The 27,223-nt window shown below is 46.2% G+C and overlaps 1 protein-coding gene and 1 pseudogene across 1 annotated transcript in view; one reads left to right on the top strand and one right to left on the bottom strand.

The window, feature by feature from the left end:
• Window positions 1-27,223, bottom strand: part of LOC119940727 — a 72,927-nt pseudogene that overhangs the window by 45,450 nt on the left and 254 nt on the right.
• CAPN2 (calpain 2) overlaps window positions 9,281-27,223 on the top strand; it is a 42,395-nt gene continuing 24,452 nt past the window's right edge. Inside the window, exons 1-4 of the mRNA XM_038760995.1 lie at window positions 9,281-9,517; window positions 12,564-12,633; window positions 22,270-22,388; window positions 23,701-23,834. Coding sequence (XP_038616923.1) covers window positions 9,281-9,517; window positions 12,564-12,633; window positions 22,270-22,388; window positions 23,701-23,834 — 560 coding nt within the window. The remainder of the gene's footprint in view (window positions 9,518-12,563; window positions 12,634-22,269; window positions 22,389-23,700; window positions 23,835-27,223) is intronic.

The following is a 27,223-nucleotide window of genomic DNA, read 5'->3' as shown; positions in this document are numbered from 1 at the left end:
GTGTGCTAGCAATAATGATAATAAATAATTACTGTTGTATTTGTTAAGCACTTACTAAATGCCAACCACTGAACTAAGTACTGGTGTACAAGGTAACTAGGTCAAACGCAGTCCCTATCCCACGTGGGGCTAAAGTATCCATGTCCATATCCATACTGGACAGGGAAAGAACTGTTGAAAAATGAATAGTATGTTATAAAACCAGAAAAATGACCACCCTAGCAGGAGGAATGGTGTGGCTTATAGCAGGTACAACCCCTCCTTCTCAGTGCCTGAGCAGAGCACTTTGTAATTACAGCTTCTTCCCTGCAAAGATGCCTGCTAGACCTACTGAGGGTCCTGAGGGCAGGATCATAACTTTCCCTTCTTCTAATGTTCTGCCACACTTAGGACAGAGCTTTACACCCAACAGAGTGCAAACCTGGTTGATGTTATTGAAGTTAGTGTATCATAACTGCCTTCCTCTCCTCCCTGTCCTCACTCACTCTTTGTTGTTCCCCCAACCCTTCTCTATTGCCCACTTTGCTTTCTATCCCCTTCCTTCCACGATGAAGAAGGCTGAAAAGTCAAATGTCACCAAAACTGGTTTTCAGGCAAAGAGTGGAGGTGACTGGATATACCAACCTATTATCCTTCCCCATCTCTAAACGTGTTCTGAAGCAGTATGGCCTAGTGGACGGAGCCCGGGCCTGGGAATCAGAAGGACCTGGTTTCTAATAATAACGGCCACAGGAAGAAAATAAAATATTGAGAACCAATAGCGGTAGATACCGAAACTCCAAGCTGGTCCCTTTAGTTGCAACCATTGGAAAACTGGGCTTGTTCTGTTTCGAAGCAACGATACAATATTTTGCCACTGGGTAGAGCTATATCAACATGAAATACAGACAATTTTATTCCTAGCAAAGCAGTTTCTAAGCTTTTCATCTCTTACGGGCTCTACCGTCACTTCAGCCCTCGCCCTAGATCAGCCTTTAGAAGAGGAGAGAGGATCAGCCTTTAGGAAAGTCATTCACTGGAGACATTCTCTGTAACCCGTCAGCTGTGTGACTTTGGGCAAGTCACTTAACTTCTCTGTGCCTCAGTTACCTCATCTGTAAAATGGGGATGAAGACTGTGAGCCCATTATGGGACAACCTGATTACCTTGTATCTCCCCCGGTGCTTAGAACAGTGCTTGGCACATAGTAAGCGCTTAACAAATACCATTCTTATTATTCTCTATGTTAGATTTCAAAAGAAGGGCCAAGGTCCCCATTCTACTGGGCTTCACCTGAGTCCCCCGGCTGTGGCTTGTGAGCCAAAAGCATCAGAAAAGGTTCCTTTGGATCTAATCATTCCCTCTCTACCTCTGCTAGGGTTCTGCAGATCTCCTTCCATTCTGCCATGCATATTCAATGCACAAGATCTGGGTCAGTGACAGCTAGAACCAGTTTTTGGGTAGGTGACCTGGTCAGTCCCCTAGGACCACCAATTATTTTGTAACAAATACTGTATCTAATGAGAGGGGAAAAAAAAGACACTCTATTTCTGTTTTACTTTCCAGGACACTATGCCGCTATTACGCAACTGAAATCAATAGGGGGTGTAAAATGGTGTTGCAATCAGTTAGTTACACAGCATCACAGATATCCTTTTTTTCATCCAATAGGCCCTTGGACAGTGTGAATAAATAATTAGCAGTTCTTCATATATTGTTTCACAGGGCCACCAAATGCCTAGCACAGTCTCTGATTACAAATAGGTGAGTGGGAATGAACAGGGGGGGAAACAAGAAACTGCAACCTGAAGGGGAGTGATTTTATCTGTTTTTATTTTGTTAATATGTTTTGTTTTGTTGTCTGTCTCCCCCTTCTAGACTGTGAGCCCGCTGTTGGTTAGGTACCGTCTCTATATGTTGCCAACTTGTACTTCCCAAGTGCTTAGTACAGTGCTCTGCACACAGTAAGCGCTCAATAAATACGATTGAATGAATGAATGAATGAATGAATGAATGAATCTGTGCCAAATGGCTGAGAAGCCTATGTAGGAACTAGGAAAACTTTGCTCATTCCCACTGTGATCCTCCTGACTGGCCAATCCCGTAGGACCAAGGAGCCCAGCTCCAGGTCGGCGCCAGAAGCAAGAGAGCCACATTTCCAAGATGTGACTCATTCCAAAAAATTCTGTTTCTCTAGAGGGCCCCTCAAGGCCCTGGGAAGGGAGCCCAGACATCAGGTCCAAGAGAGCTCACTAACATTCTCCATGTGCTGAGGGTCACTCTTACCAGTGCCAAAGGGAAGGCAGTTTGGGGTATCCACATTGCCTGGAGAACTATCCCCTCGTGACCACCCAACCCTCACAACAGTGAGACAAGGCAGGCTTGGTAGAGCTCTATCAGCTCTCTACCTCACCCCTAGCAGGGAGTGACGCCGCCCAACTGCTTTCCAGGCCTGCAAGTTATTTATAACAACTTGGCTCTACCACACCAGAAACCAGCAAAAATACCTCTGACAAGATTGGGTTTTATGTTGCCGAAAATCATCGGGTGTTTGTTCTTGAAATAGCTCCCCTAGAAGGAACTATAGGAAGACAAGGAGCAGGGCAAGAGCAAAGCAAGAGGTCCACTGGAGACAGAGCAAAAGTTCAGGAGAAGAGACAGCGTCTTCCCTTCCGAGGAGACAGGAGTGTGTGGTGGCCAGCAAGGCAAGAGGTACAGAGAGAACCCTGCCCCAGAGGAGTAACAGGAAACGATTACGCCCAGGAAACCCACCTCTGCCGAGCCCAGTAACAAAGCGAACAACATTAATTGTCCCTTCGGCCAGCTGCCAAAATTGCCCAGCCCCTCCATTCTCAGTTTTGATCCCAACCTCTTCCCTGAGTCTGTATGCCTTTCCCTCAGGGACTCCAACTGTCATGAGCAGCGAGCCGGGCAGGTCTGCTAATCCCCAACCCTCTTGCCCAGGCTGCTTTACCAGTTACTTCGGTAGTGGGAGGGACCGAGTCTAAAGGGGGACTGAGTGTAAAAATGACCAGATTTTAAAAGGGTTGAAAGTTCAAGGAGGCAGAGCTTTCTTGGGTGTGGCTAAGGTCCAAACATACTGGGTCGAGGGACGTAGGGAGAAAAACCACGGGAAACGATGGTAGAATGAAGGGTAAAGAAGGTATGCATAATACATAATAATAATTATGGTACTTGCTAAGCATTTACTATGAGCCAAGCACTGCTCTAAGCATTGGGGGAAATACAAGTTAGTCAGGTTGGACACAGTCCCTTATCCCTGTCCTATGTAGGTCTCACGCTCTAAATTCTCATTTTACAGATTAGGTAAGTGAGGTTCAGAGGAGTGAAGAAAAATCAGTGGTATTTATTGAGTGCTTAATGTGTACAGAGCACTGTACTAAATGCTTGGGAAGTTTCAATCCCTGCCCACAAGGAGCTTAAAGTCTGAAGGGAAAGACTCACATTAAACTATAGCCTTAAACTCCTCCTCTGCCCTCCATCTGAAATTCGAGTTACAGGCTGATTCCAGTGCTTCCTTTCCTCCTCAGCAGGAATCCCTGCCCCTATGAGACAAACCCTTCCGTCCCAATCTTGCTGCAATCTCATGGAAACAATGAATCCTAAAAACTCTTCCCAAAAGGAGGAAAAAAAGCCAACTAAATAACAACTCTGGAATTCAGAGAGGCCTCCCAGTCCCCCTGGGCCGGAGCTCAGATCATGTGGCCAGGGGAGGAAGGGGATGCAGAGAGGAGGAATTCCTGAATCCTGCATCATAGTCTCATCCACTGGCTGGAAAACTTCAAAGTAAGGTGTCGGGGGCCCTCTGGGTATATTCTAAGAAGGGAGGACCTAGGATCACAGTTGGTTGGTTCCTATAGTGAAGAGATGCTGTGAGCCCGCTGTTGGGTAGGGACTGTCTCTATATGTTGCCAACTTGTACTTCCCCAGTGTTTAGTACAGTGTTCTGCACACAGTAAATGCTCAATAAATACGACTGAATGAATGAATGCTGGCTGGCCACCACTGTGGGGAATGAAACATCCTCTCTCCCGCTTCTAGCACTCTCCCTGGTAAGACTGCAGAAATGGGAGCCCTACTCCTCCCAGCATGCAGATCTATAGATCATCAGTCACGGAAAATAAACAACACGGAAGAATCCTGTCTGCAGAAAGAGGTTCCCCCACCTGCAGAGCCTTTAGCTGATTGTTTACGTAGCTGCAGTTCAAGAGGAGCTCATGGCTGCGGGCCAGATGGCTGGATGGTTTGGATGATGATGACTTTTTCTGACTCACTGCACTCAGGGGTTAATAAGTTATTCACTCGGGTGGCTAAACACCGGTATAAATCACTGGAAGAGAGAGAGAGAAAGAGTGTGTGTGTGTGTGTGTGTGTCTGGATGGGGCTGATTTAGCCTGTTGAATGATATACTTGCTCATAGACACACACACACACACACACACAAACGCTTATGTGTTTGTCTAGCAGAGTTGGGCAGTGAGAGCCACTGCAGGTGATGTGCCTGCACGTTGGGGACAGAACAGGAAGTGTGCAGTGTATTTAGGGTGGAGTGGTTGGACAGGCTTGTTGTTACAAACTGATGTTGACTTAAGGGACAAAGAAGCTCAGCCTAAGGGCTAAGTGCTACCAAATACCCAGATTTAGGTGCTTTTGGGGGTAAGTATTCTCACCTTAACCAAGAGAGTGTGAGAGATCAATGACAAGGACCTGTGGGGAAAATGGGAGGCATATAGTTCCTTTGCCAGGTGTCTAAACCCAGTTCTTGATTTGACGTGATCAAACCCAGCTCCAATCACCTGAAAACCATCAGTTAATTGACAAGAATGAGAAATCCAGGCAGCCAGGAAGTCGTGACTTCCCTCTACGTGTGCCATATACTGTAGAAGGGTGGCAGAAGGAAGGGAGAGATATCAGAAAGCAGGAGAAATGCTCCCCCCAAATAATAATGATAATAATGGCATTTGTTAAGCACTTATTATATGCAAAGCACCGTTCTAAGCGCTGGAGGGGATACGAGGTGATCACGTTGTCCCACGTGGGGCTCACAGTCTTAATCCCCATTTTACAGATGAGGTAACTGAGGCTCAGAGAAGTTAAGTGACTTGCCCAAGGTCACACAGCAGATATGTGGCAGAGCCGGGATTAGAACCCATGACCTCTGACTCCCAAGCCTGTGCTCTTTCCACTGAGCCACGCTGCTTCTCTAATGCATTGGCCCATATCCCAGGAGCCTAAAGAAATCAAGCCAGATAAAAACACTGCTGACAAGAAATTGAATTCACTTTGCCTTGCTTTTCTATTCCCTCGGAGTGTGGCTTTCATAAGATCTGTTTGTGGGGAAGCAGTGAGGTTAAGCTAAAAATGACCAGAAGACTGCCTCAGGCAAAACTGGAGAAGCAGCTTGGCTCAGTGGAAAGAGCACGGGCTTTGGAGTCAGAGGTCGTGGGTTCAAATCCCGGCACCGCCACTTCTCAGCTATGTGACTTTGGGCAAGTCACTTAACTTCTCTGGGCTTCAGTTCCCTCATCTGGAATATGGGGATGAAGACTGTGAGCCCCACGTGGGACAACCTGATTACCTTGCATCTACCCCAGCGCTTAGAACAGTGTTTGGCACATAGTAAGCGCTTAACAAATGCCAACATCATCATTATTATTATTATTATTATTATTATTATCATTATTTAAATGGTCACCAATTTTACAGTCCATCCTACTACCTCAAGAGCTTCTAATGGGGTGCATGAGGATTCTGTTTTGGCTGGGGTGGCAGGGTGAGTGATGCAGCCGCCGCAACAACAGCAGGAAGGAAACTTGTCTTCCTCAGCAGCGGCAAGACCGTAGCTGTCATGGCCACTTCCCAACCGTATCCAGGAAGTTTCGGAGAGTTTCACCGGGACATAGTGGTGCTGCTGCACTCAAAACCTCCAGGATACTTCTGCCTTTGATGGGAATCTTGACGGTGGCAGAGGAGGCAGCAGCAAGGAACCCCACTGGTAGGTTCTGGGGGGCAATAGCGATGGAGGCTGAGGTGACTATTTTCTTGGTGACTATCTATATGAATTTGTGTGTCTCTTTGGGTATTTGGGGTGTGCCTGTCCCCTAGTTCCTTGCTGCTCCATCATTCCTCTCTTTGTTTCCCACCATATGCCTGTTTGTCCCCCCCCACCCCTCTCTCTGTCTCTATCATTCTGCCTGTTTCGCTTATTTCCCTGACTTCTCACTCCACTCTGGGCCACTTGGAACTCCCCAAAATTTGGTCACCTAAGTTTAGTCTAAGAGCACTATAGAGAGGTTAAAATAACACGAGGAAGGAGCAAGAAGATTCTGCTACAGCGCTGGTTATGGGATCCTTAGGCTTGGGGAAATTGCCTTTGCAAAGCTGGGACAAGGCATCTGCTGGGGAATTCAGAGAGAGAGAAAAAGACACACACAAAGACAGAGCGTGAGAGACAGACAACCGTTTACAGTTGGGTCAGTGGGGTGTAGCCAGACTGCAGTACGGGTGAGGCTCTGAGGGCAGAGTGGGGACGTTTCTCCTGCTGGTTGCTGTTGTGGAAAAAGTGCCACCCTCATCTCACACCAGGCAAAGCTGTTCCCCACTTCTGACAGCCATGCAGCTTGGTGGGGAGAGAGAATGCGTCGGGGTCGTGGGGGAAGCAGAACGTGTAGGTCAGACTGGCTCCCCTCCAGGGAGACGCACAACAAGGAAGACAGGAATCAATCGTTCAGATTTCTTCAATTCCCTTGGCTAGTCGCCAGCCTCTTGTTCAGGCCCTCCCCCTTCTCATCCAACAGAATACTGCTCTTCACAACTTCGTAGTCCTTCTGGAGTCACAACTCCAGAGATCTTCCTTAATTTAACCTCTCCCCATCCTATTTCCCAACTGCCACTCCGGCACGTACTTACACATTCACTGTGGCACTCAGGTTCTCATCCTTATAGGCTATTGGATCCTCGTATCTGTAATTCATTTTAATTTGTTTCCCCAGCTCGACTGGAAGCTCCTTAAGGGCAAGGATCATGTACACTAATTCTATGTACTCTCCTGGACACTAAGTGCAGTGCTCTGCACAGACTAGGTGCTCAGTAAATACTGTTAGAGAAGCAGCGTGGCTCAGTGGAAAGAGCACGGGCTTTGGTGTTAGAGGTCATGGGTTTGAATCTCTGCTCAATGGTCAGCTGTGTGACTTTGGGCAAGTCACTTAACTTCTCTGTGCCTCAGTTACCTCATCTGGAAAATGGGGATTAAGACTGTGAGCCCCACGTGGGACAACCTGATCGCCTTGTAACCTCCCCAGCGCTTAGAACAGTGCTTTGCACATAGTAAGCGCTTAATAAATGCCATTATTATTATTATTATTAATTGATTTTGCTGACAATGAATCCTGGAGCTCACTTTGGCCATAAAGGATTGGAATGCAGGTGACTTTAGGAGCACTGACATTAGTTACTGGGCTAATAAAGAGTGGGTCTTGTCCCCCCCGCCCACCGAGGACATCCCATTAGCCCAGATGTTTCAGGGATAAGGGTCCTGAGTACATGCAGTAATTTAACCCTTGCTGAAGCCTGCAGCCTTTGCCGACACAGGAGGAGCTGAATTGAGTAGGTTGTCCAGAGAGCACCCGTCCAGGACAGGGAACCGCGGATGAACCTGGGGACCAGAGCCTCTGGATCTTTCAGAATGTTGCTGCTACTAGCAACAAGCAAATCAGCAAGGAGAGATGGGGAGCAGAGCTCCAACTGGGAAGCCAGGATTTTCCCCGATCTGCCCATGGCTTGAGTGGAGACAGGGGAGCAGGACATAATAATAGTAATAATAATAATAATGCTATTTGTTATGCACTTACTATGTGCAAAGCACTGTTCTAAGTGCTGGGGAGGTTACAAGGTGTTCAGGTTGTCCCAAGGGGGGCTCACAGTCTTAATCCCCATTTTACAGATGAGGTAACGGAGGCACAGGTTGTACATATTTATTACTCTATTTATTTATTTATTCATTTATTTTACTTGTACATTTCTATCCTATTTATTTTATTTTGTTGGTATGTTTGGTTCTGTTCTCTGTCTCCCCCTTTTAGACTGTGAGCCCACTGTTGGGTAGGGACTGTCTCTATGTGTTGCCAATTTGTACTTCCCAAGCGCTTAGTACAGTGCTCTGCACATAGTAAGCGCTCAATAAATACGATTGATTGATTGATTGATTGACTTGCCCAAAGTCACACAGCTGACAGTTGGCAGAGCAGTGATTTGAACCCATGATCTCTGACTCCAAAGGCTCTTTCCACTGAGCCACGCTGCTTCTCTAAGGGTTTGGGGTCTCGGCTACTTGGGGCTCTTTGTCCCGAAGAGGCAGGGAATATGGGGACCCAGCCAGGAGCTCCAGGGGCGATGGGCACTGCCCTCTGAGCCAAGTGATTGCCTTGTTATCTTGACGTTTGTCTGACTGACCTGTATATATGTATATATGTTTGTACATATTTATTACTCTATTTATTTATTTTACTTGTACATATCTATTCTATTTATTTTATTTTGTTAGTATGTTTGGTTTTGTTCTCTGTCTCCCCCTTTTAGACTGTGAGCCCACTGTTGGGTAGGGACTGTCTCTAGATGTTGCCAATTTGTACTTCCCAAGCGCTTAGTACAGTGCTCTGCACATAGTAAGCGCTCAATAAATACGATTGATGGTGATGATGATATATGTTTGTACATATTTATTACTCTATTTATTTTGCTTGTACATATCTATTCTATTTATTTTATTAGTATGTTTGGTTTTGTTCTCTGTCTCCCCCTTTTAGACTGTGAGCCCACTGTTGGGTAGGGACTGTCTCTAGATGTTGCCAATTTGTACTTCCCAAGCGCTTAGTACAGTGCTCTGCACATAGTAAGCGCTCAATAAATACGATTGATGATGATGATGATGATGATGAGTGCAGCCCCAGTCTCAGCCACGGCGGCTGCTGGGACTGTTATTAGCTATAGAGGTTTTTGCCTGGCACAGGACGTGGTGCAGTTTGGCATGCAGAGAGCTACCCTGAGTCAGGCTAAAAGCAGGGCAGGGTTGCAAGCAGAAGCCACACCCATCCCTTGGCTCATGAGGCTCCCTTTTTTCCTGTCTCGATGAATCATCAGCAGCTCCGGCTCTGAACAGCCCTGCTGTTTGCTTCGGGCTTCAGCTGTTCTCCCCCACTGAGGAGCGGGAAAGTGGAGCTCCCCACTCACACACCTTTAAGGAGATCCACCCGATCAGCGGCGGCAACACCGAAAGGAAACCATGTCAGGAATTGCAGCCAAAGTAGCCAAGGACAGAGAGACGGCCCAAGGGCTCGGTACCCACGAGAAGGCCATCAAGTACCTCAACCAGGACTACGAGTCTCTGAGGAGCGACTGCCTGCAGTCAGGGAAGCTCTTCCAAGATCCCTCTTTCCCTGCCATCGCCTCTTCCCTGGGGTTCAATGAGCTGGGGCCGAACTCCAGCAAAACTCAAGGCATCGTCTGGAAGAGACCGACGGTAAGGAAAGTACCGGTGGGAAGTGCAGGCGAGCAGAGGCACAATGGAGAGGGAAGGGGGGCACACAAAGGAGGGGCTGCCGGGGAATTCCCGGGCCGGGGAACTGAGAGCTGCCAGGAGGGGCTGAGGAGGCGGGGTGGCAAATCCTGTGGTCCCTCCACTCCAGGCTGCTGGAAAAGGAGAAGGGAAAGAGGCGTGAGTGAGGATGGCTTTAAAACAGACGTGTGCTTTGCTGCCGCACTACAGAAAGAATGAGAGGTTGTACGGCAGAGCTCGGCTTCCCGAGACATCTGGAGAGCAGGCTGCCATACACATAGGCTGAGCTGGCTTGGCAGTTGGCTGGAGGGAGTCTTTCTCTATGCAAAGAGCATTCTGAGGCTCCCAAGGGAAGCCCGGCTTCCAGGAGACCTTGGAGTTCTGCAGGAAGGCACATATGTTCTTTCCCGCACAACACAAAGCTAGGAGTTGCTCCCTGAGGAAGCCAGGCTATCGACTGCAAATCCCATTAATGCAGCCTGCATTAGTAGTGAGTTCCCAAGGACCCTGGGTCACTTGCCTGAGGACCAGGACGCTGCCCTGCAGCTTGGAACCACCCTAGTCCAGAAATACGGTAGTGATTCGAGAAAAAGGTGAAAAGGAAAAGCCCAGAGTGCTATCGGGGACATTTCTGGCTCCACTTCAAATAAGGGACAGTTCAGGGCTGGTTTATATTGTGACTATGTTGTTAAGTACTCTAAGTAGTTTCTGTGCAGGCACTGGATAAGTCTGGGAAGCCAAGAGACCACAGCAGATATGTTCTATGTCACTGTTCTTCCAGAGTTTGCGGCTTGTTGCTTTTCTCGGGTCCAGGGGCCCCCACCATCCTTCTACCCATGTTTAGGGAAGAACCTAAACATGAGAAGCAGCGTGACTTAGTGGAAAGAGCCTGGACTTGGGAGTCAAAGGACATGGGTTCTAATACCGGCTCTGCCACTTATCAGCTGTGTGACTTTGGGCCAGTCACTTCACTTCTCTGTGCCTCATTTGCCTCATCCGTAAAATGGGGATGAAGACAGCGCCCCATGTGGGACAACCTGATGTCCTTGTATCTACTCCAGCACTTAGAACAGTCCTTGGCACATAGTAAGTGCTTAATAAATACCATCATTAACCTGCTTCCCCAATCCAGTGGTCTAGTGGGTTTCAGTCAGGTGGAGGCAGAGCTGGTCCAGCTTCCTTCTCCTCCCTTTCCCTGAACTTCACACCCTGTCATCTCTAAGGCAAACAGAGTTGATAAAATGACCCTTGCCTGCTTTCCTTTTCCAACTCCTCTGCTGGCCCACCCTGGGCCTCTCTTCCTCCCTAAGCCCCTTTACCTCTCCAGTTTTCCCAATCATTAGTCATTTTCCTTCTTCCCACGCCAACGTGATCAAATCGGGTTGGATCCTCACACACAGAGACGCCATCTCCCACACAGGTCATTATTGGTTCCGTGCCCTGGGTGCTCAGTGGAGTCAAAACTGCCAATCCAGGATTCTGTGGGGCCCAGTTACATTTGCTTTTCCACCACTTTTCTTCCCCATCCACTCAGTCACAAAGGAATTTCACCCTTCCTGCACCCTGAGCTGATTCAGCAAAGGTAAGGTGAGGCAGAGAGTAGTTTGACCCCTATCATGAAGGGGCAGGCTGACTTTCCATGACCCCTTACCTTTCAGCAGCTACTAACCCAAACACAGGACCCTACTCACCCTGACCTTCCACTTTGGAGTCCTTTGTAAATGCAGGCACTGGTCCAGCTGAACCACTGCAACCACCAACAAAATAGCTGTCACTTTACAAAGGATGAAGCAGATAACAAAAATGCCCAAAGATTCTCAGACCACATGGCAAAACCCTTCAGGGGTAAAGTGGCTGCCCAGCAGTGGGGGATCAATATGACCTTTTTGGAAGGGGCTGGCTGAGTCAGTTTATTCAGGCAGCCAGATGACAGCCAAGTTGGCAGCCTCTCTGCAAAGTACTACGCAAATGGGAGAGTACAGTGGAGTTAGTAGGCACAATTCCTTCCCCCAAAGAGCTTAAAGTTTATTGGAAGGCGGATGTGGCAAGAGCAGCAATAAGGAAACAGTGCACTAATCCAGCTGATGGGTGATGAGATGGGTTTGGGCCCTCAGTGAGGGAAGGAAGAAGTGGATCTGTGAAATACTACAGGTCTAATAGACATAAGCGAATAAGTAACAAATAAATGAACAAACATGAGTGTTGAGGTTGTTGATGGGATGGCATAGTGGAAAGGCAAGGAGTCTAATCAGGGAAAGTTTAGGGTGATCTAAAGTGGTGACTGGGAGAAGACAGTGTTGGTACTCGAAAAAGTACCTGGGCCTCTCATATTTTCACATTCACCTCCTCTCATTCAGGACCCCCAATACACATAGCTCCCCTGACCCAAACGTATACCCTTCCCTGCCCTGCCCTGAAGAAGGAATGGGAGCACTATGACTGCGTTTATCTCGGTAGGTAAGGCCTCCAGGAAGCCTTCCCAGACTGAGCTCCCTCCTTCCTCTCCCCCTACAGCACCTGTATGTATGTATATATGTTTGTACGTATTTATTATTCTATTTATTTATTTTATTTGTACATGTTTATTCTATTTATTTTATTTTGTCAATATGTTTTGTTTTGTTCTCTGCCTCCCCGTTCTAGACTGTGAGCCCACTGTTGGGTAGGGACTGTCTCTATATGTTGCCAACTTGTACTTCCCAAGCGCTTAGTACAGTGCTCTGCACACAGTAAGCGCTCAATAAATGCGATCGAATGAATGAATGATTGATCCCACTTGCCAGGACCCCCTGGACCCTTAGAACAGGGAGCGCCTGCTTCTTTGAACAAACCACCAGCCACCAAAGCCCAAGGGCCTCTATGAATCACTGAGGGAGATCCTCAAGGGGAGCGGAAAATTAAAGCTGAGGCCCAGATCAATCATGACTAGAACAATGCCCAGGATGAGAATTGGCCCATTGGGTTTGAGAATGCTCTGGCACTAACAGCACCATATGCCTCTTGTTCCCAGGAGATTTGCTCCAATCCCCAGTTTATCGTTGGAGGTGCTACCCGCACAGACATCTGCCAAGGGGCCCTGGGTAAGTGATTTTGAGAGATATAAGAACAGTGCTCCATCACTTAGTACAGTGCTCCAGAATTTAGTACAGTGTTTAGCAAATACCACAGTTATTATTATTACTAGAACATCAGAAAAGTCACACTGGCTCGTCACAGAGGCTTATCAGTACAACTTTCTGCTAGACACGTGCATGAACATTATGATGGTTGCCCGGCCCCTGCACGCATCCTCAGTAGAAACAGGATGAGATGGGGAGGTGGCATCCCCACAAATGCTTTTGCAGTCAAAAAGCTGTTTTCCTTCCTGTTCTCCTTCCACCACTGATTCACCACCACTTCTCATTTCTCCCGTTCTTACCACAAAAGCCACCATCCAGGGCTTTATTTTTATCAGGCCTTGCTGGGGTTTAACCGTGACACAGACCGGAAAAAAAAACTTAGTCCAGAGCCCTGGGCCTTAGTCCAGAGTCTAGGGACCAAGTACAGAACCAAGGCACCTCCTGAGAATTAGCCTCTGCAGGACTGTGCTAATCAGGTGTCTGCGGTGATGTGGTAGCAGCTGCCAAAGTAAGGATTAAGGAGGCACAGTTCGGTAACCTCTTTAATCAATAGTATTTACTGAGTGCTTACTGGTACAGAGCACTGCACTAAGCACTTGAGAGAGTACAACAGAGTTGGTAGACATGTTCCCTGCTCACAAGGACATTACAGTCTAGGAGGAGAGACAAAGATAAATTACAGATATGTACAAAAGCGCTGTGGGGTTGAGAGTGGGGTGACTGTCAAGTGCTTCAAGGGTACATATCCAAGGGTAAGGGTGAAGCAGAAGGGATAGGGAGTAGGGGAAAGGAGGACTTGGGAAAGGCCTCTTGAAGGAGATGTGATTTTAATAAGGCTTTGAAGGTAGGGAGGGCGGTGGTCTGTCAGATATAAATGGGGGAGAGAATTCCAAAATGTTCTTGGGACTGTGGCACCTTAAATTGCTGGGAGCCCGATGGGAGCGGGTGTGAGATGAAAGGGTCTGGGATGCAGTTACTGGAATCAGGAACTCTGATGGTTGGCATTGTACTCCAGACCCCCAATAACATCAGCCCAACCGTCCCCCCTGCCTCTGTCTTCTGTCCCAGCAGTCCATCCGGCAGGGGGGTGGTGAATCACTGAGACAAAAGAGGAAAGTATGATGCCCTCTGCTAAGCGGAAGTCTATCCACCCCAGCGCTTTTATTTTTTGCAAGAAAACGTTGCCGTGGAGATTAATGTTTACTGATCTGAATGTTGATGTGTTCTCCATGAAATAAATGTGACTGTATTCTGGGGAGGATGAATTACAAAGCAGAGTTGAATCTCTGGGCTGAGTCAGGCCCACAACTGACTCTAGCCTGTGTGCAGGGGCCACTGAAAGACAGCCCTTCCCCTACAGCTGAGGCTGCCTGTTCAATATGTGTGTGTTGCGGGGAGGGAACAGATTCACAGGGGAATGAGGAGAGAAAACCATTAAATTCACACTATCCAAAGGACTCCACAGGGGGGTGGGAATTCTATGAGGGAAAGGATTGTGCCTACCTACTCTACTGCAATGTTCTCCCAAGTTAAGTACAGTACTCTGCATGGCCTAGTGGAAACAGCAAGGGCCGAGGAGTTGGAGGACCTGGGTTCTAATCCCAGCTCTGCCAATTGCTCGTTGTGTGGCTTTGGGCCAGAGTTTTCTGTGCCTCAGTAAACACGACTGTAAAATGGGGATTAAATACCTGTTCGCCCTCCTACTTAGGCTTTGAGCCCCATACATAAGCGCTTAGTTCAGTGCTCCGCACACAGTAAGCGCTCAATGAATATGATTGAATGAATGAAAGACAGGGACTTTGTCCAACCTGATTAACTTGTATCTACCCCAGTGCTCAGAACAGTGCTCGTCAGACGGTAAACACTTCGCTACCAGAAGAATAAAAATAATTGATTGCCTAGATGAAGGCAAGAGGAACCTGAGAGCCCTCTACTGCTCCTCCCCAAAACACTCACTAACCAGTGGCTTTCTCCTCCTAGCCCTCCGATGCAGGGTTTTGGTTACTCAGTCAGAAACTCCTGCCATACGATCAGGATGTTTTCCAGTGGCTCAAAAGCATCCTTGTTGGCACTCAGTGGGAGACCCTTCTGTTGCTGGAACAGGTACTGGGACGCTGTAAAAGGCTCCTCTCCCTATGATAGAAGGGCTCCTTCAGCTTGAAAGTGGCATGGAGACATAAGCCCACAACCTTCATCAATCGTATTTATTACCAGAGTAAGAAGTCACAGCACCAGGGTTGGTGGGAGGAAGTAGCAGAAGTCTCTCCCACACCCCATCAGGCCGTATCTCTTTGCTCTGATCTCATCAGAGTAGTTATCTGATCTGATCCCATCAGCTCCCCTTTCAGATCTGCTCGGCCTCCTTCAAAACATTGCTGGGATCTCCCCGCTACACGCACGCACGCCCCAATGAACTGAGCACAAATTAAGCACTGAACCTAGCCCTTGGCTAAGCAGCTCCTGAGGAATGAAGAGGGGCCTGCATTGGTGATTAAAATGGAAGCCGGCAGAGTGGGCAAAATGGGCAAAACCTCCCTGCTTGCGCTGGTCCTTGGCTGTGGTCCAAATGGCTCAAAGGCATTTTCAAACGCCTAGTACACTCACTCTAAAAATACCAGAGCAAAGCCTTTTACAGGACAATTATGGTTTCCACCTCCCACACTTTCTGCGCAGGTCAGTTAAGGGTGCCTGGTCTATTCCAGACAAATCTGTAGATCAATTAACAGAGAGGGAGAGCAAACCCTCGGCCCACGTCCTCCCCCTGGCCTGGAATGCCCTCTCTCCACACATCCACCAAGCTAGCTCTCTTCCTCCTTTCAAATCCCTACTGAGAGCTCACCTCCTCCAGGAGGCCTTCCCAGACTGAGCTCCCTTATTCCTCTCCTCCTCTCCATCCCCCCGCCCTACCTCCTTCCCTTCCCCACAGCATCTGTACATATGTTTGTACAGATTTATTACTCTATTTTACTTGTACATATTTTCTATTCTATTTATTTTGTTAATGATGTGCATCTAGCTTTATTTCTATTTATTCTGATGACTTGACACCTGTCCACATGTTTTGTTTTGTTGCCTGTCTCCCCCTTCTAGACTGTGAGCCCGTTGTTGGGTAGGGACCTTCTCTATATGTTGCCAACTTGAACTTCCCATGCGCTTAGTACAGTGCTCTGCACACAGTAAGCGCTCAATAAATATGATTGAATGAATGAATGAAATGAGGCCTGAAAATAGTGTGGATGGAACCCGACTCAGTCATAGGGGCCATGGAGAAGTTGGAAAAAGAACGGGATTTTTTTTGTGCAGAATAACAGTCATATTATCTTAGTTGCCCTCCTTTACTAAACATCTGTTCTAGGACAAGCTAAGGAGCCAGATTCCAAGTGGAAAAAAAAATCAATATTTTTATGATGGCATTAATTAGCCATTCACTATGTGCCAAACATCTCACTAGACCTTGGGGAAGATGAAAAGTAATCAGATTGAACATAGTGTCCATCCAACCAGGAGTTCACAATCTCAGTCCCACTTTACAGATGCATAGAAAGTGATAAGCGACTTGCCCAAGGTCTCACAGCAGGCAAGTGGCGAGGATTAGAACCCAGGCCCATGTTCTTTCTATTAAGCCACCCTGCTTCTCTGCCTGGGAGAAAAATTAAAATAAAGGCATTTACATTTCTTTTGCCATGTAGCCATATGAAAGAGCACATAGCCAGGATCCTGGGTGAGAGAGAAAGAGAGAGAGCGCACACAATCAGGAAACTGTTACTAATAAGCTGTTACCTAGATTTTGCATTGTTCCAAGTCCGTCGTTTCTCTTACTTGTCATTCCTAGCCTGCATTTTGGCCATTTCACTGTCTTTCAGACACTCCAGTAGAGTGTAAATTGGAGAAGCACGCAGTGGCAAAAAAAAAAAAATCAATCATTGGTGCAGCACTTTACTGTGCACTTGGGAGAGTACAATACAGTTGATAGACACAATTCCTGCCCTCAAGGACCTTATAGTCTCATGGAGAATTCAAGTTAGGCTATTTGGCAGTGAGTATGCAGTTTAGAGGCAGCAGAGGTTGAAAGTGTGGGTTAATGGAGTTCTTGGAATTGTTGTGGTTTTCCGTTATTTTTGCCCGCTGCCAGAGTCCCACAGAATGAGGATTCCCGGGAAGGAACTTCCTCACTTTGTGACTATGTGAGGGACAATGGTGATAGAATGACAAACTGAGTGATTAGCTGCATTGTGGAAAGACCTGACTCAAACCTGGGGTGTATCTTTTCCTCTTCATCCACTTCTGACTCAGTGAAAGTCCTTCTCCCAAGGAAGCCTCTGGAGTCCTTGTGGATTGTTGCCTGTCAAGGGATGAGAGGAGATCTCAACTGCAGTAAACAGCAACATCAAGTTTGTTGGTGCCAACATTTGTAGAATAGTTTGGATTGTGAGTGGGGGTAGAGAGAGAGAAGAATCCCTACACCCACTCCCTTCTCTCTCCTCTGTCTTCTCCCAGCCATTTGAGGCACTGTAATAAAAGAAGATTGTGCTTTTTCCTGGGCGATGGAAGAAGCTCAGCCGGCTGGTTGGCCGAGGTGGGTTTTCTTTCCCAAATTCCTCTCTGATAAGACCTACAGGGAAGTATTTAGCTTAATCCTGCAATGGAGGAGCAGGCAGCACCCCTGACAGATCCTCTGGTTTTCTAAAAGAGTCCATTAGATCGACAGCAATTTGAGGGTAGGAATTGCACTGATTTTCTCTATTGTACTCTCCCAAACACTTAGTACAGTGCTCTGCTCAGAGTATTTGCTCAATAAATACCATGGCTTAATCAACCCACCTGCAAGGAGCTCCACCCCACTCATTCATTCAGTCGTATTTACTGAGCACTTACTGTGTGCAGAGCACTGTACTAGGCGCTTGGGAAGTACAAATCGGCAACCTATAGAGACGGTCCCTACTCAACAACAGGCTCACAGTCTAAGGGAATAATGATGCTATTTGCTAAGGGCTTACTATGTGCCAAGCACTGTTCTATGCACTGGGGGAGATACAAGGTAATCAGGTTGTCCCACGTGGGGCTCACATCATCAATCGTATTTATTGAGCGCTTACTATGTGCAGAGCAGTGTACTAAGTGCTTGGGAAGTACAAATTGGCAACATATAGAGACAGTCCCTACCCAACAATGGGCTCACAGTCTAAAAGGGGGAGACAGAACAAAACCAAACATACTAACAAAATAAAATAAATAGTCACAGTCTTAATCCCCATTTTACAGATGAGGTAACTGAGGCCCAGAGAAGTAACTTGTCCAAAGTCATACAGCTGATAAGCGGCAGAGCCAGGATTAGAACCCACGACCTCTGACTCCCAAGCCTGTGCTCTTTCCACTAAGCCACGCTGCTTTGGTGAGCACTTTATTGAGCACTTATGTGCTAAACACTGTACTAAGAACTTGGGAAAGTACTAAACAGTTGGAAGACAATCCCTCGGACAAGACACTTACAGACTGGAGGGGAAAACCGACATTAAAATCAATAATGGATATGTACATGAATGCTGTGGTGCTGAGGGTAGGGTGAATATCAAGTACTCAAATGCTACAGCTCAAGCAAAGTTCCAGCCCCTCCACCATATGTGAGCCCACTGTTGGGTAGGGACTGTCTCTATATGTTGCCAACTTGTACTTCCCAAGCGCTTAGTACAGTGCTCTGCACACAGTAAGCACTCAATAAATATGACTGATGATATGTCAGTTTTCCTGTTTATGAATTAAAGAGAGGAATGGAGGTGGTAAGGGGGGAGCGAGAGGACAGCAGAAAACAAACATCTCTTTACCTTCTTGGGAAAAGGTGCCGGAAGTCTCAAAGTTTAATCGCAAAGTCACACTCAGTTTTTCATTCATTCAATCGTATTTATTGAGCGCTTACTGTGTGCAGAGCACTGTACTAAGCGCTTGGGAAGTACAACTTGGCAACATATAGAGACGGTCCCTACCCAACAGTGGGCTCACAGTCTAGAAGGGGGAGACAGAGAACAAAACAAAACATATTAACACAAGAAAATAAATATGCACAAATAAAATAGAGTAATAAACACGTACAAATATATATACATATATACAGGTGCTGTGGGGAGGGGAAGGAGGTAAGGGGGGGGGATTCATTCAATCGTATTTACTGAGCGTGTACTGTGTGCAGAGCACTGTACTAAGCGCTTGGGAAGTACAACTTGGCAACATATAGAGACGGTCCCTACCCAACAGTGGGCTCACAGTCTAGAAGGGGGAGACAGAGAACAAAACAAAACATATTAACAAAATAAAATAAATACGTACAAATAAAATAGAGTAATAAACACGTACAAATATATATATACATATATACAGGTGCTGTGGGGAGGGGAAGGAGGTAAGGGGGGATTCATTCAATCGTATTTATTGAGCGCTTACTGTGTGCAGAGCACTGTACTAAGCGAGTTTTTCTTGGCTCGGCCTCGGTTCCAGCTCCCCTGACACAGGGCTGCCATTCACACCCACCAACTCCTCCTCCCATCCCCATTTCCTCCTCACCAGCCAGCAGGCAAAGGGGCTGGAAAGATAACACTCTGGAAATGTACTGCTGTCTTCCTGGTTTAATTTTATTTTGGAAACGGGGGCACTTGTGAGCAAAGAACTCATTCATGGAGCTTCTCCTGGACAAACACGTCCCCTCTCTGGCCGAGGCATGTTTACACAGCAGTAGAGTGTGCTGAGTTGAGAGCAGAGCCAGTTAAAGAACTGGAGTTTTCTAATAAGCATTTACAAAAGTTTTTTAGCGTGGTAGGAGTTGCGTAGAAAATTAGATGCCCAGGAAGGGGAAGGAGAAAGATGTGAGAAGCAGCAGGGCCTAGTAGAAAGAGCACTGGTCTGGGAATCAGAGGACCTGGGTTCTAATCCCAGCTCTGCCAAATTCTTGCTGTGACACTTTGGGCAAGTCACTTCTCAGTTCTCCTTCCTACTTAGACTGTGAGCCCACTGTTGGGTAGGGACTGTATCTATGTGTTGCTGACTTGTACTTCCCAAGTGCTTAGTACAGTGCTCTGCACACAGTAAGCGCTCAATAAATACGATTGATTGATTGATTGTGAGTCCCACGTGCGAGAGGGACTGTGTCCAACTTAATTCACTTGTATCTAACCCAGCATTTAAAACAGTGCTTGACACAAAGTAAATATTTAACCAATACTACTTTAAAAGAGAGAGAGAGAGAGAGAGATTTGTATCTGAACTAGTAAGGCCAAACCCATGTGGGAGGGGAGAAACCAGTCTTCTCCAGAGCAATCCAGATGCGAAGGGCTCTGCTGCGGGTTTGTTGAATCACACTGCATTGTTACAAAAATAAAAAGTCAATGCACACCTCAAGAAGTGGGGCGGTTCCCCAGGCTACTGATTCAGAAGGGCCCTGATTCATTCAGTTGTATTTATTGAGCGCTTACTGTGTGCAAAACACTGTACTAAGCCCTGATCCTCTCGGAGTAAATGCTGGGGTAGATACAAGATAAATAGGTCAGACACAGTCCCTTCCCCATATGGAGACTACATTCTAAGTAGGAGGAAAAACTGGTATTGAGATTCTCTTTTACAGCTGAGAAAACTGAAGCACACTAAGTCGAGTAACTTGCCTAAAATCACATAGCTGGCAAGTGGCAGAGCTGGGATTAGAACCCAGGTCTCCTGACATCCAGTCCTGTGCTCCTTCCACTAGGCCTCACTGCTTAGCACAAGGGAAGGGAAAGATGCGAGGCAGGGAACACCCCCCAGCTATCATTATTTTTTAATTTTAGTTAGCATTTTTATGTTTGCAGCCTCTCAGAAATATCTCCTTACAACATCCTTCCTGAAGACTAGAATGTACCAATCAGTTCTCTTATTTTGCGGTACCACCCTTATGTCCTCCAGGAATGTGTTTTCACATCAACTGGACAAAGACTCTCCCCAGCTTCAAAGCCCTCCTGAAATCCCCTCTCCTCCAGGAGCTATTTTCCGATTAATTGTCTTCTCCCATGATCACAGGTTTTTCAACAGTCACTGTTAACATTTCTGTATATTCACAGCCATCCAGGGCACTTAGGAACATATCAATTTGCACATTCTATTCTTGTGGCACTTACCTGTATTTCCCATGATTTGTTACAAATTAACTGAATCTATTTCTTCCCAACTACAAGTTATTTTATGTACTTCTATGTACATACTTCTACTTCTACTTTTATGTACCTCTCTGTCAAAAGGGTGAAAACTCCTTAAGGTAAACAAGCTTTTTTCAAATAATACTGTGTTTTTCCAAACACTCAGTAGTGTTCTGGCCACAACTGCTGCTCGGTAAAATACAGTTTATTGATTGCTGCTCTTAAAATGAGCCTAGAGCTCAGGGCCTCAACAGAAAGTCAGTTGAGCAAGATTGGAGTTGAATATATTCCTGATGAGTCAGCAGCCTTTGGGGCCACTCCCTTTCAGTTGGTATGAATTGCAGGGGGGCAAGGGAGACTGATGGGGCTGTTGGATTGAGTTCTGATTTCTTTCCTTCATAGAGGATAGGCAGCCTCTCTGAAGTAATAATAATAACAATAATAATTGTAGTATTTGTTAGGCGCTTACTATGTGCCAGGCACTGTAACTAAGTGCTGGGGTGGATACAAGCAAAAGACTCACGTCTCTGGTACAAGTCTAACTCCCTCAGAATTATGAGAGGTACTCCCAAACCCTGGCTATTGTACTTAGCACTGACTTCCCTCCTTCTTCCCTCCCAGGAATAATAAGAGCTTCTAACTGCGAAGAAAGTGATGATGGAGAGGAGACTCTTCCGTTCTGTTAATGGAGTTTTGAGTATTGGCAGGATACAAAAACCTCTTGAGCCCGGTGGAATAAGGGTATTAAGACAATATATTTTCTGAAGCTTCCAGTCAGCTCCCCTGCCGTAGAAGAATCTTGATGTTCCGGGCAAAAAGAGATCTGTCTTGTCATTCAAGAAGTTTCCTTTCCCTGAAACAGAATCATTTTGATCACTGACTAGGACTTCCCATTACTCGTCCTTCTTCCTGCTCCCAATTTTGGTACATAATTTGTCTGCTTCCTCAATTAGAAGCTCCTTGAAGGCAGGAACATTTATCTTCAACTGTACTCTCCCAAGCATTTAGTACTGTGCTCATGCAGTCTGATAATAAAGACCATTAATTAGCAGCCTAAATGGTAGGATAATAAAGGAGTTGATCACACCCAAATAAGGTGGGCAAGAGAAATACTTCAGAAGAACTGGGAAGCATAACATGAAGCCATGATAGTTGCTGAGAAGCAACAACAGCAGAGAGGTCAATCTGTCAACAGCAGTCAAGATGGGGTACAATTTAATCCCCAGGATTAGAAGGATTAGCACGTGGAAATTACTATTTACAGATCCTTACAGGCTTTATTCTTAACAGTGTCTCCCCCCACCCCACCCACCATCACAAACTTACTTCCTGTGTCTCACTATTAAAGCACTGGTCACGGTGTTGCCGTCATCTTGGCACCTTTCCTGGGATTAATTAAGTGTGGCTGAAATGCCACTCTGATAGGAATTTGTTTGGTTAACAGGTGACTGCTGGCTGCTGGCAGCCATCGCCTCTCTCACCCTGAACGAAGAGGTCTTAAGTCGGGTGGTCCCCAAGAATCAGAGTTTCCAGGACAACTACGCCGGGATCTTCCACTTTCAGGTACTGAGAAGCGGACTGAATCCAGCCCCAGTAGGTGACTGGCCACAGCAATTCGGAAACTGGGCACATTTCCTTTCATGCTCATATCCAGAATATACACTCTTGTGGGGAGGCTAGAGGGGTCATATCTACTAGTGTCCCCAGTAAAACTGGGAAAAGTATTCAGATAGTGCAGAATCCATCAATACTTTCCTGGACACCTGAAACATGTGGCCTGCGCATGAGGAAAAATGGCTGAGGTAATAAGCAACAACACCAGGCTGAATACGCATGGTGCTTTTCTTCCCCAGAATCCAGAGAACATTGTATCTATTGTTTCCTATTTACTCAGCGCATGAATAGAATAAGGATTCATATAAACTCATATTCATTAAGGATACAATAATAACATCATTCCCCCAAAAACGTTCCTCTCCTCCAGCCCAACCTACAACTTTGCCGATACCCACAGATGGGGCCGAGTAAGGAGAAATTATTTTTGTGGGTTTAGGGGAAATCAGGGAAATGTTCAGATGCATAGAGAGACTACCTATAGTTCATTTTTTATGGCATTTATTAAGTGCTTACTATGTGCAAAGCACTGTTCTAAGAGCTGGGGATTTTACAAGGAGATCAGGTTGTCCCACGGGGGGCTCACAGTCTTAATCCCCATTTTACAGATGAGGGAACTGAGGCCCAGAGAAGTTAAGTGACTTGCCCAAAGTCACACAGCTGATAAGTGGCGGAGCCGGGATTTGAACCCATGACCTCTGACTCCAAAGCCGACTCTTTCCACTGAGCCACGCTGCTTCTCTTGTTGTTGTGTTGTTGTTGTTGTGCCCACCAGATCTATCCTGCCTTCCTCCCCTCAGAGGAAGAGGTGTATGAGTGGGACTAGTCTAGGTAGGAGAAGGATGTGACGGAAGGGATGAGGTGGGCCTCAGAGTGGAACAGCTCCAACCCTGGGCATCCTAATGACGATGGCAATATTTCCAATCATTAAAAACAGCACCCACGGACCTCACCACCCCAATCCCGAATCCAGACACCGATTTTGTGATACAACCCCCAATCGTGTGGCAGGTACTCATGGGCCAGGTTTGGTCGGGGAAGGCAGGCCGCTAAGTGACAGACTAGGCCTTGGGGACATGGGGTAGGGCCCTGCTCTCAGGCTTAATGCTGGGAGCTTCCCATTAGTGAGAGAGCTTTCCAGAGGTAGAGGTTCTTTACAAGAGCTCTACACTGTGGAGGACGGCTCGGGAGACAGGGCCAAGCCAGCCCATCAAGCCCCCTATCTCCTCTCAACAGTAAATGGACCTCACTTGCCTTGTAGTTCTGGCAATACGGAGAGTGGGTGGAAGTGGTTGTGGATGACCGGCTGCCGACCAAGAACGGGGAGCTGCTGTTCGTGCACTCGGCTGAGGGGAGCGAGTTCTGGAGCGCCTTGCTGGAGAAGGCCTATGCCAAGTGAGTAGCTCTCCTGCTTACCAAAAACTTAGGAGGTCTGGGCTAAACAGTCCTCATGTGGCAGCAGACAAGAATTCCGTTGGTTTTTTTTTTATTTGTTTGTTTTTTAATGGCATTTATGAAGCGCTTACTATGTGCGAAGCACTGTTCTAAGCGCTCCTCTTTGCCCAAATGAGTGGATTTCCGAAGCCTAGAAAACACATTAACCAACATATACTTGTGGTAAACATGATGCTTTATGGAGCAATTCCCTACTGAGAACATAAAACATTTTCATATAGGCCAGGGTTATTTCCTATAACAACTTTCATTTGCGGGTGCACATGCTAGGCCTCGCCACCTCCCATCCTCACTTGCCCTAAGGATGATGATGACGATGGTGGTGTTTGTTAAGCGGTTACCATGTGCCAAGCACTGTTCTAAATGCTGGGTTACACACAAGGTAATCAGGTGATCCTGTCCTAGCAGCCAGCCTAGGGGCTCCTCAGATCCCACCTTCCCATTATGGATACCCCAAAGACCTGCTCTCCACGGTCTCTACTACCTCAGTTACACACAGATGCTTAACATCAGAATCTAAATCATAAAGTGGAGGTCACCTCTACCCATCTGAGGAAGGTGGGGTTAGAATTTCTATGCCTTGCTAAGAGAGGCTGAATATATAGTTATGCTGCTAGATGAATGCTTGTATAATGGTATTACTAAAATAAAAAGTGATAATTAATAAGGGACCAAGATTCTTCTGAAAATCTCAAACTTTCAAACTATGAAAGATGCCGAACAGGTAACCTGTAAGGGGTGATAGTGAAAGACAGAAATATAAATCTGTCTTTCATAACTGAAAATGATCCTACAGAAAAAATGAAATCCCATCCATGTATAAAATGGCCAATCACCTAGTTTTGTCCAGTTTTCAACTGGTCTATCCCCTGATCAGGATGGATTTGCCCCCAGACTCCTTTATGCCTAATATTTGTATTTTAGTGCCAAGTCTCCTTTGGCCGCAGCCCTTGCAACTTAGTTCCATGTTCAGAGGAACCTAGAAGATGAATGCATTGGCTCTGGGGTAGCTGGGTTATGATAATAATAATAATAATAATAATAATAATAATAATAATAATGGTATTTGTTAAGTGCTTACTATATGCAAAGCACTGTTTTAAGCACTGGGGTAATAATAATAATGATGATGGCATTTGTTAAGCGCTTACTATGTTCAGAGCACAGTTCTAAGCGCTGGGGGAGGATACAAGGTTAACAGGTTGTCCCACGTGGGGCTCACAGTCTTAGTACCCATTTTACAGTTGAGGTAATTGAGGCACAGAGAAGTTAAGTGACTTGCCCAAAGTCACCCAGCTGACAAGTGGCAGAGCTGGAATTTAAACCTATGACCTCTGACTCCAAAGCCCGGGCTCTTTCCACTAAGCCACGCTGCTTCTCTAATAGAAGAGGGTCGGGGGTCCTCAGAAAAATGCTCTAGGATCAGGAAGATCCAGGCCAAATTGGGTGAACTTTTACAAAAATGGAATCCATATGACATTATTATGTTACATGTCAGCATAATGCATGTGGCATAACATCCATCTAAGGGCCCAGTATGAGTACTATCTTAGTTGACCCTATTCAAGGATGTGAGTGTGCAACTGATACTCAATTCCTTATTGTGTTCATAAAGAAGCAGCGTAGCCTAGTGGATAGAGCATGAACCTGGGAGTCAGAAGGACATGAGTTCTAATCCAGCCTCTGACATTTGTCTGACGGGTGATTTGGCTTCTTTGGGCCTCTCCTCTGTGAAATGGGGATTAGGACTGTGAGCCCCAAGTGGGACATGGACTGTGTCAAACCTGATTAGCACCCAGAGCATAGTACAGTGCCTGGAACATAGTAAACGGTTAACAAATATCATAAAAAATTGTCAACTTTCCACTTGAAACGATGTTAATCATTTCTAATCTATCCCTTGGGAACTGATCTCCTGAAGCTTCACTTGAAAAAAGCAACCCTCTCCTGATTACTGCTTTTTATCGTCTCCCCGCAATCCACAATATGGGCCTAATTTATGTTTTTAAAAACATTTGGTCTGTTCTTTCTGTTTGCATATACCACATTTCAGTTTGCCATATACTAGGATGCTCATGTCACTCTGCAAATTACTCAAGAATTCTAAATAATAGAAATAAAAATTAAAAAATAATGAAAACAAAGGTCATGACTGTAAGGAAATAAGTACCTGCTCTTAAAGATTCTATAAAACCCATCATCTCTGGCAAAACTAGCACCATATTCTTAAATAATAGGATTTGAGTCCATTGTAATTTCCTAGGTAATGACATCCTGAAGTTAGTTTGCTGCTCATTTCATTTCTTGGACCCACTCACCCGCCATTTTGCCCACTCCCCCAGTGTTTCCCTCCCACATCCTAATCTCTCCCATCCATGCAACTTCATCACTTTGCAGCCCACACACTTGCTCCCAAGTTTTTTCTATTATTTCATGTTGTTTCTTGCTACTTTCATATTTTCTTTCTCTGTTTTCTCCCTTTCTTTCATTTTTTCCTGGTTCTGGTTTTCTCCTTGATGATCACTTTTTTAATCTTCTGCTTCTCCATTTCTGCCCCTTTCCCATCCCCCAACCCTCACTTTCCCCATTTTCTTTTCCATATTTCCCCCTCTTTATTCTGAGGGTCAGCATCACCCTCCCTTCCCATCGCCCAGTAGCCATTCTAAGCTTCTCAGGAATCTGGAATAGGGTGACCAAACTTCTTTAAACAATGAAAAAAATCTATCTAGACTTCCCATGCTTACTACTAATTTCAAATTTCTCAAGCATGAAGGAAACGATCGTTCACCTAAAATGCATGCACCAAGCCCGGCTGTATAAATTTCAGCATTAGAAGTACAGAAACTTGTTTAGAAAACCTGCAGAAGTTCAATGTTGGCCAGCTGATTCTGTTTTAGGCAGGATATCAGCATATATTTCTATCAATGGTTCAGAATGGATGTGCAAAATCCATGAGTGGCCTAATCAGTATGACATAAGCTTGGATCATTTTCTGTTAATTTTTCCTGGGACCCTAGGACAAAAATGCAACTGTCCCAACAGATGCTATCCTGGGGCTGCCAGGTGGCTGGTTACGTTGAGCAGTCAGAAGAGGCAGCATTGTTACTGCCCAAACAGATTCTGAAGGGCAGAATATTGGTTTTCTCCACTGGAGAAAAAGAATAAATCCTTCCTAATGCCCATCAGTAATCCAACACTAGGATGAGGGCAGAGAGCGATGAAGAGGAAGACCAAAAGACTGCAAGCTCCACCAGGGCAGGGACCACGGCTTCTATTTTCAATGGGTGCTCCCAAGTGCCTAGCGCAGTGCTCTACAGATAGAAGCCGTA

This window comes from Tachyglossus aculeatus, chromosome 19 (assembly GCF_015852505.1).
Source record: "Tachyglossus aculeatus isolate mTacAcu1 chromosome 19, mTacAcu1.pri, whole genome shotgun sequence".
Taxonomy (NCBI): Eukaryota; Metazoa; Chordata; class Mammalia; order Monotremata; family Tachyglossidae; genus Tachyglossus; species Tachyglossus aculeatus.
Note: the sequence above shows the minus strand (reverse complement) of the source record. Positions and strands in the feature narration are given on the sequence as shown.